Raw genomic sequence first — 10,159 nt, forward strand, 5'->3', positions numbered from 1 at the left:
GTTCATAGACTCAATAGATGATAAGCTTAAAATAATTCAAGTGTTTATAGCATATAGTGCAGCGTATAATAAGTGTTATCATGCCAGTCGAACGAGAAACTCCGTGTTAATTGTTCCTCATTTATCACTCTATTTTGATGCGTTGAATTTGATACACCGGACACCTATAGAATTAAGATAAATCTTATCATCTTTGGACCACGTGGTAGACTAAGCTATTTAGTATATTGCTTATGTAATAGATATCCTATCCGTGATTTGTATCGCACAATACGACAGGATAGTCTTTGCACTCCATCGGTTGAACATCATATGTTCAAGGTGGGCGGCATGTTTAGGATTCGAGGCGATTTATGGTGCGTCGTTCGGTTCTTGGAGTTTTATGGAAAGGTTCGAGTGTAGAATTTTAGACGCTCTATCTGTTTATGATACCAGATGTGAACGTTCCCATAAATCCCTCGAAATGTCACCCCCGGGACGGACCCCAGGTAGCACTCCACGCCGGACCACCGGGGTGGGAGAATTGCAGGGCCCGGTCGGTCTTAACAAACAAATGGGCGGTGCTATTTGCGGGATTAGGATTGGCTAGTGGACATCCCCATCTTGCGGAAGGCCTCCAAAGGGGTAGGGGTTGGAGTCAAGATGGGAGGTGGGCCAGTGGATTTAGGGCAGAATGAATTCTCAGACGGAAGCCAAAGGTGCTCTTGGAGTATGGTCATCTTCAATATACAAGCGTGATGTGCACCAGCCACACTCAACCCGCGCTTGTTAACACATTAATTAGAAATAGTTTGCGTTCAGTAGGTTCAATCACATTATTCAACTGTTCTCATAATTCACTGTTGTACTAGTTTATAACCATTAGCATTGTATTACGATCTAGTCGCCCAATTTTTAGCGCAATTGAACTAGATTAGTTCAAGGTGGGCGGTATGTTAGGGATTCCCCATCCGGGCTTCACGACGGGGGCCAGGTACATAGGTCCTTAAATGGCTAGGATGTGGGCCTGTCACCCAAGTGGCGGAAACGGTAGTTTTCGACCATAGTAAATCTCATGGCCACCGTCAACCGTTTTATAGTGGTCCTCCGTCAAAAACTTATCCTTCGTTTACGACCAGGCCGTTAGTGGGGTTGGGACTTGGATTACTCGGCGTAATTGCTTCCAGATGAGGTAGATTTCCAAATTTTCCCTTGAGGAGGAAACTCATCTGGAGGCGTTCGCAGTACCCCTTCCAAAGGTCCCAACCATTTTCATTTCAACCAATGAACGCTCGGTTTTGAGCCTGCCGTGATTGGGCAGTTTTCCTCGCCGCCCACCCTCAAGTAAAGGTAGGGATAACCGAGGTGACCTAGTGGATGTCACACGGTTATTCGACAGCCCTGATCCGTCAGATACAGAGTTTTGATCATCATACCTAGTAGAGAGTTCTAACCGCCTAGGCTGGAGTATTAGATAGTTCTGAGCCACCAGCAGGGTTCACATCGTAGCACTAGAGAACATACATGTTCTGAGCTAACCACACTGAGTCGAATTAGACACTCTAGGTACGTTTCAGGTCTCTCGGGAAGCTAATTGTTGAAGCACCCGGTTAACAAAAATAGTAATTTAGTCGGCACACTAACGTGCAAATTACAACAAGGCTCGAACGATCGCAAGATCAACTACGAGCAATAACACGGAGACTCAATCGCATTCATTCGTATATCAATCGGACCGATAACCAGTGTAAACCGACGCGTCTTCAAACAGTAAAACCCGGGCCTTACAATCCCGGTAGGGTTGCGTCCGATCCCCGCGCGTCAAACAAGGCGCCGTAAAAGCACGGCGCTACATTTTGGTCCTTCGAGCCGGATTTGGGAATCGCACCAGGACTCGAGCAACCAGCCTTGCAGAGTATCGAGATACGTCTTCGGCAATCATTCGGTCCAGAGACGCTTCCATCACGCAAGGACATCGTACAAGGTAAGCTCGTCCAAAAGGATTTGCTATTTCTTAATAAGAACGTGATCATTCCTTTCGTGATTCCCATCCACTTACATCGCATCATTTAACATGTCGACCTCAGTTGAAGACCGAGACCAACAAATTCGCGCTCTAAAAATGAAACGCCGCTCATTCAAGTCACAAATAACGTGGCTTCGGAATTTCATTGAATCATACGTCGTTTCAGAAAAAGATAGAATCGGATTAGATGATCGAATCGGTAGACTCCGCAAGTCATTTGAAAATTTTAACGCGGATCATGATGTTCTTATGATGTTAGAAGATTTAGATGAATCAGAGCGCGAGCGCGAAGAAGTGACTGACGCATACGACGACGTGATGGCATCAGCACTCATTCTCCAACGATCATTCGACTTACAGTCCCGAGAGAACAATTCCGCGCGAAATTCTCCGGTATCAACTGCATCGTAAGTCCCGGTAAATTTGCCAAAAATCGACCTTCCGAAATTCGACGGAAAAATGGAAAATTGGCTCACATTTAAGGATGCATTCAGTTCTTTAATCGACCAACAGTCCGGGCTAAACAACATACAAAAATTAAATTATCTGCGATTGTCGCTAACCGGAAAGGCAGCTTCCGCGATTCAAGCCTTCACAATATGCGACGGCAATTATAACGAAGCGTGGAGTCACTTAAAAGAACTGTACGACAACGAACGCGCACTCGTAATACGCCACGCCACGCTTTTGCGAGACACCCCCGCAATGCCCGATGATTCATCGGAATCAATCCGCGACTTGGCAAACCACGTGCAGCTTCATGTGCGGTCATTGCAAGCCCTCGGTAGATCGTGGGAGTATGTCGCAAACGATCTATTAGCGAGTATCCTCATATCAAAAATAAGCAAGGAGACAAAGAAAACGTGGGAACGAACTCTCTGGCCGACACCCAAGTTCCAAAAATCGCGGACGTATTCAAATATTTACATAACGCGTCGCATCAATGCGAGGACGATGACACCGCGCCCCCAAAATCTGAGTCTCGAACGAACGCACATCCAATCCGATCTCGTCAGATCCCATCTCCGCGAATAAAACGCCGGACTTTCGCCACCAACAACAGAAACTACAAGGTCGAGACGACCAACGATTTGCGTTCGTCACCGTCGGATCGCGCGACTAAACGGAATTGCAACATCTGCAACGCAGGAGCGCACCCCGTGTTTCAGTGCAGTAAATTTCTAGATGCTTCGATTGTCGACCGGATCGCGATGGCACGCAAGGCGAATGTGTGCCTAAATTGTCTAAAATCCAGCCACAAAACCAACGACTGCACGGCCGGGAAATGTCGTGTATGTAACAAGCAACATAACACGAAGCTTCATCTAGAAGACGATAAAAAACAATGACAAAACACATCGCTGTCGAAGCCGCGCCGTACAAAAAATCGAAAATACAAGATCCGGAAAAGCGCTCCGTCCGTCAAGATTGCGACAAACGAATTAATGGCTACCGCAGTTGTCGACGCGTTAGACTGCGACCAAAAACCATTCGAATGTCGAGTCTTGATAGACACTTGCTCGAACGCGAATTACATCACCGAAAGATTCGCGAAAAAATTACGTTTAACACAACACAAGGGCAGCTTCCGCAACCATCGAAGCATTAAACGACTTGAACACGCTAAGCGACAAAATCGTTTCAACCGCCATCAAATCGAAGACGTCAAAATTTCAACGAGACATCACGTTTTTAGTAATCCCCAACATTTCGGGACCCACACCGGACACGAACATCGACCGATCTAAATTGCGAATCCCGGTCAATCTCAAATTGGCAGATCTGAATTTTCATCGTCCAGCATCCGTGGACATGTTAATAGGCACCGGCCCTTCGCTAGCCAGCCTAAGCATCGGACAAATCGACCTGTCACCATCCGACGGACCGGATCTAATTTTGCAAAAAACTCAATTCGGTTGGATCATCGGGGGGAGTGTTTTGTCTGCTTCGTCGCGCGTGAAGCACCGAACATTTGTCAGCAATCTCGACTTCGACATATCGAAATTCTGGCCATCGAAGAGGGACCGCGTGAGCAACATTTGACAGCCGAAGAACGCGAGTGCGAAGACCACTTCATCGACCACGTGAAACGAGACGACACCGGACGTTACGTCGTCGCGCTACCGTTCAACGCGAAGAGAACATTAATAGGTGAAACTCGGAAGCAAGCCATTAATCGGTTTCTTTCGCTTGAACGCAAACTTCAGCGTGATCCGTCATTGCGCGAAGAGTATTCCGCGGTCGTGAATGAATATTTGACGCTTGGCCACATGAGCAAGACGAAACCACAAAACGCGAATGGTTTCTACCTGCCACATCATGCGGTCATCAAAACTTCTAGCTCAACGACAAAGGTTCGAGTAGTCTTCGACGGTTCGGCGAAGTCAAGCAGCGGGCTGTCCCTGAACGACGCATTGAATACAGGGCCAACCATTCAGGATGACATTTTCGCACTGTTCGTACGATTTCGATTGCATACGTACGTCTTGACCGGAGACATCGAAAAGATGTACCAGCAAGTTCTCATACGGCCAGAGGATCGTCGTTATCAGCGAGTTCTGTGGAGAAACGAGCGCAACAAAATAGCCGATTACGAGCTAAACACAGTCACATTCGGACTGTCCTCGGCACCATTTCTGGCCATACGAAGCATCCATCAGCTTGCGGACGACGAGCAAGCTGACTTCCCACGAGCAGCTACAATCATAAAGCAAGACTTGTATGTCGACGATCTCCTCACCGGCGCGAATACCTATGAAGAGGCCAAGAATCTACGCGACGAAATCATGGATCTACTCCAGCGCGGACGATTCAACATCCGTCAATGGATCTCCAACGACCCTGAACTTATTGAGGGTTTAAACAAGGAGCAGATCCATCCGAAATTCTTTGACGAGTCCACGGTGAAGACGCTCGGTATCTCGTGGGACGCGCGAAACGACTCAATCGCGTATGCCGTCGACTTCCACGCTCCGACGAAGATCACGAAACGGACCATCTTGTCGACTATCGCAAGAATTTTCGACCCGCTAGGTCTCTTGGCCCCGGTCACTGTCGTAGCAAAATTAATCATACAACGTTTATGGCAGTTGAAATTAAATTGGGACGAATCGCTGCCAGCCAGTCTTCACACGGAGTGGATCGCATTCGTAGAAGAAATCGGGCAGTTAAATACCATTTCGTTTGATCAAAACGTCGGTCAATCTTCCACTCAAAGGCTCGAACTTCATGGCTTTTGTGACGCAAGCGAACGTGCCTATGGGGCATGCATATACGTGCGCTCAATCAACAACCGCGGAGAAATAGACAGCAAATTGCTTTGCGCAAAATCACGTGTCGCCTGCGGTGCAGTTCTTCTGGCATCACTGTACGTCACAGTCCGAGAGGCTATGCACATCAAAACCGAGCATGTTAACTTCTGGACCGGGTTACGTCCTCCGACGTATTGCGTAGGTTAAGCTACCATAATCGCATAGATTTAGACAACGTATTATACATATAACCTATTCTTACACTTGCAACAGATGATAAAACCGATCAGTTACCGACAGTCGATCCATTGTCGATCAGTTGCCGACAGTCGATCCATCGTCGATCAATTACCAACACTCGATCCGTTATCGACCAGTTACCGACAGTCGATCCATTGTCGATCAGTTACCAACACTCGACCCATTGTCGATCATTTACCGACGGTCGACCTACTACCACCGATTACCAACAACCACACCGTTACCATTGTATCAACCCACTACTATGTTCGCCGACCCACCGCGCGCGCTGCAGAATACACAGCGCCCCTCTCCGGCGATCGTCCCACCACAGCGACTCCCCACCAGCACCCATCGGCAACATGGCCGCCGAGGACCAGAGGAGCTCAGATCAGACACACCACAGATCAGACTCATTCCGGGCTCCAGCGAGGGAAGTCGTCCCCTCCTGCAAGCCATTCTTCCAATTCAGTTTCTAATTCCAAGTGTCATTCAACCTCAACTTACCGCGTTAATTATTAAGTACTTGTATCGTAATATTTTAGAATATATTATTTTTTTTATTCGTTACTACATCCGTCAATCATTAGCTACCTAAATTCTCTTCCTACTCGGCAACATATTCGTGTATTCATACATAACTCTCTAGAATCTATTCCGCCTTCGTGTGTACCGATCTCACCCCGAATGATCTGCACGAACGCGTAATACAATAACGATATTATTCCCGATGCGCTCGTACCGATCACACTCCGAATGATCTGGGCGCAGCAGGAATAAGACCGCCTCTCTTCTCATTGCTTATCAACGTTAACGAATGCCGAAACGCGCCGGTCGTCGTCACCAATTGAGAAAGTTGGCGAAGTCTTTCATCTACGGGCAGTATCGTCCGAAACACCAGTATCCAGAACGGGTCATCGAAGTCATCACTCACACCTTCGTCGCCGACCCAGCTTCCGGAACCAGCATCGAGCACCAGTCTACGACCGTGCTGAGAGAGCAGATTGCACCCCGGAAACCCTGAGGACCACAGCGAGGTTGCGTGCGATCAAACGACCGACCGAGGTCCTCCGAAAGGTTAGAATTCCAATTGTGCGCCCGTCGCAGCGCGTTATTCGTGAATGCCCAGTGGATACGCGAACGAACCGCGTCGCGTGCCCTAAAGTTGCGATTTTGCGTCTTTGCCGCGGTAATCGCGCGATATATAATATATTTTGCGCGTCGAGACTCGTGGGACGTAACACCACCATCGAATCGACATGGCCAAAATCGAAGTTCGACATCACGGAAGATGTGCCAGAGGTGAAACGTCTCAAGTGTCTCGCTACCGTTAGCCATTCCGATGAAATCCTAACCAGGTATTCCGATATATCTCGGTTAATTAGAATCACCGCGTATTGCTTACGATTCAGACAGCCTCACAAGAACAAAGGACCTCTGACAGTCTAAAAGCTCCAATCGGCAAACGATCAAATAATAAGATTAGTCCAAGCATCGACTTTCGCCCAAGATCTACAAAATCTGAAAACCGGGTCAAATTTACACGCGAAAAGTAAACTTTTGCCGCTACACCCTTTCATCGATGAAAGGGGTATACTCCGCGTGGGAGGCCGGTTGCAAAACTCGAAACTACAATATGACCAAAAACATCCGATTTTGCTTCCCAAAGGTCACCATATCACAAATCTGATCATTCGCGACAAACGTGTGAGTAATCACCACGCCGGCATTACCACAACCTTATATGCCGTGCGACAGAAATACTGGCCGATCGACGGAAAGAATACGACTCGCAAAATCGTGCGACAATGCGTCAGGTGTTTCAGGGTGAATCCGCCTACACCCGAATACACCATGTGAAATCTACCTGCCTCCCGTGTTACCGAAACGCGGCCCTTCTACAACTGCGGTGTAGATTTTTGCGGACCCATTTATATCAAGGAACGGCGCTTCCGCAATCGCACCAAATTAAAAATTTACGTTGCCGTATTCATATGTCTGGCTACCAAGGCCGTTCATCTGGAGGTTGCGAGCGATATGACGACCGAAGCGTTTATCGCGGCATGTTAAATGACACGGCCCTCAAAGATGTTGTTGAGCCTACCTGCCTAAGAGTCAACCGAGCGGTAACGGTCCTTTTTATTGCATTTCGCTCTCGGGGAGTCTCGTTTTAGATCCGGTGGAGAGTACATCGGAGCCGCTCACGTACCGAATTCTATCTTTTATACAGTGTCTATCGTTGTTTAGTAAGTAAGATATACTTGTTCGTCAATAAATTCAGTTTAGCTCATTTCAGTTATACACTTTATCATCCCAGTCATTATCCTAAAGTAACATTTGGCGACCGTGACAGGACTGTGGATTTCTTCAGTGTCGTGTATAACTGAGTGGCTCATTTTTTGCGAACATCAAAAATGGATAGGATCAAGAAGAAGAGAACTACGGAGCGTGCAGCATTTACGAAAGCACTGAAGGCTTTCGACGAAGCTCAGACAACACCACAAGATGCGCGGAGTATCGGGGTTGCATTCCAGTTTTTGGAAAACAAGATGAAGATGTTGGAAGCAACCACTGATCACTACATAAACCTCTTGTATGATACAGCGGACATACAAGATCATACCATCGAGCAAGAGATGGGTGACGCAGAAGAGTATCAGAAGAATTTCCTAAGAGTCAAGTGGGACATGAAGCAGTTTATATCAACCCGAGCAGATGCATCAAACGGGAGCGTTTCGAGTGGTGAAAAGGAGAATAAAAAAACGTGCCACCTGCCGAAGACAGAAATACCAAAGTTCAGTGGGAATGTGCGCGATTGGTTGCGGTTTTGGAGCCTCTTTAAAAAGATACACGAAAATGACACTATCGACAAAGAGGATAAATTCCAATATTTAAGCCAGGCGATAGTACCTAATTCACGCGCAGATCATGTAATTAGAAGTTTTCCGGCAACAGCACAGAACTATGATAAAGTGATTCAAAGTTTAAAAAACCGGTACGGTAGTGATGATTTACAAATAGAGGTGTATGTGCGCGAGCTGTTGCAATTAGTGCTTCAAAATGCGATGACACCGAGCAAGAGTGTAAGTTTGGTGGTCTTATATGACACTATCGAGTCACATCTAAGTGCTCTCGACACGCTCGGTGTCACTACCGATAAGTGCGCGGCAATGCTGTTCCCTCTCGTGGAATCCTCATTACCAGAGGAGTTATTGCGCGTTTGGCAACGAAGTGCCAGGCGTGCTGAAACATCACAAGGATCCAGTGAGAAGGCGGATCCGTCGAGAAATCGGTTGGACGAGCTACTACAGTTCTTGGCCAAGGAAGTCGAAAGCGAGGAACGGGTCATCATGGCTTCCAAGGGTTTTAGCTTGAAGCCCCAGCCAGAGTCGACAGTGGAGAAACGCGAGGATCCAGACAGAAGGCGACAACGGAGAGATGTACCGAGTGCGACTGATCTACTGACGACGAAAGGTGAGCTAAAACCGTGTCTATTTTGTGGTGAGAGTGAACATCTCAGCATGAATTGCTATAAGGCAAAAAGGATGACTCTTAGTGAACGACACAACGAGTAAAAGAAAAGCGAGCATGTTTTAACTGTTTAAATATAGGCCATGACGCTAAAAAATGTCGTTCACATGTGAAATGTGCGTGGTGTTCGCGACGGCATGTGCTAATAATGTGCCGTGAAATGAAGAGAGAAGAGAGTGAAAAAAGTTCAGATACGCCGGTTAAAGTCGAGATTAACAATTTGGCAAATGCCAATAAAGCCGAAGTGTACCTGAAAACATTGCGTCTTTATTTGTGCAACGGTGAGAACAGGAGTGTCGTGCGAGTGGTAGTGGATGATGGATTGCAGCACTCGTACATCACCAAGAAAGCTGCTAATCGTGTGGGATACGAGTCGATAGGGGAGCAAGCCATGAAACATAGGCCGGCTAAGGGACTGTCATGCGCAAATAAGGCCTTTTGGCCATAGCCTCTGCAGTTCAAGTCTTCCCCACCTTCATGTGGTACTGGCTGTTTCCGCCGAAGGGGTTCAGACTCTCGAATGACGCAGCCATAGTGGTAGCTGTCGACGGGTACAACCACTCATACTTACTTCTACACACACTCTTCTACGCGTGTGTGTATGAGAGGCTTTTCCCCTTTTTCCGGGGAGCCAGGGTGTGAATTGAGGAACCCTATAAACGGGTTCACTCTTGAGTGAAGGGGGCCTACCTATAAACGGGAATGCCCCGGCGGGTTATGAATGGGCCGGGTACCACGTCAATAGGTACACCGGAGTATGTTTGTGTCTCCGAGATCGAAGGGCTGCTGTCTGGGAGCGCGGTGCAGTGATCGCCGGGGGAGGGAACGACCGGGGGTCTTGACGGGACTCCCTCGTGTCCGCGTGCGCCCCCTATCTGGAGGGTACAGCAGTTAACACCGGTGGGCACTGCCGGGCCACCATTAGTAGGGGGGCCCGAACCCAGCCCAGCCAGTTGGGAGGCAGCCCTGCACAGTGGTAGGGCGTTTACGCTAAATCCCGCTGCCTGTAGTAGTGCCGAGTGGCGTCCGGACGGGTACCCTGCTGCGGGGGGCGGGGGGGGCGACGAGGCCACCGGATTGTAGGGACGCTCGGACATCGGGGGGGTCCAGGACGGGCTGTCGGTGCCCCTTC

The 10,159-nt window shown here is 48.2% G+C and overlaps 1 protein-coding gene across 1 annotated transcript; it reads left to right on the forward strand.

The window, feature by feature from the left end:
• Positions 1-4,275: 4,275 nt before the first annotated feature.
• Positions 4,276-5,463, forward strand: LOC143260482 (uncharacterized). The gene has a single exon (XM_076525970.1). It carries the CDS (start codon positions 4,276-4,278, stop codon positions 5,461-5,463), a length of 1,188 nt encoding a protein of 395 aa, XP_076382085.1.
• Positions 5,464-10,159: the final 4,696 nt, after the last annotated feature.

The sequence above is a fragment of the Megalopta genalis genome, chromosome 13 (assembly GCF_051020955.1).
Source record: "Megalopta genalis isolate 19385.01 chromosome 13, iyMegGena1_principal, whole genome shotgun sequence".
Lineage (NCBI taxonomy): Eukaryota > Metazoa > Arthropoda > Insecta > Hymenoptera > Halictidae > Megalopta > Megalopta genalis.

Excerpts from the sequence above, each read along its gene's own strand:
- LOC143260482 (XM_076525970.1), top strand. The coding sequence starts at position 4,276 with ATGAGCAAGACGAAACCACAAAACGCGAATGGTTTCTACCTGCCACAT.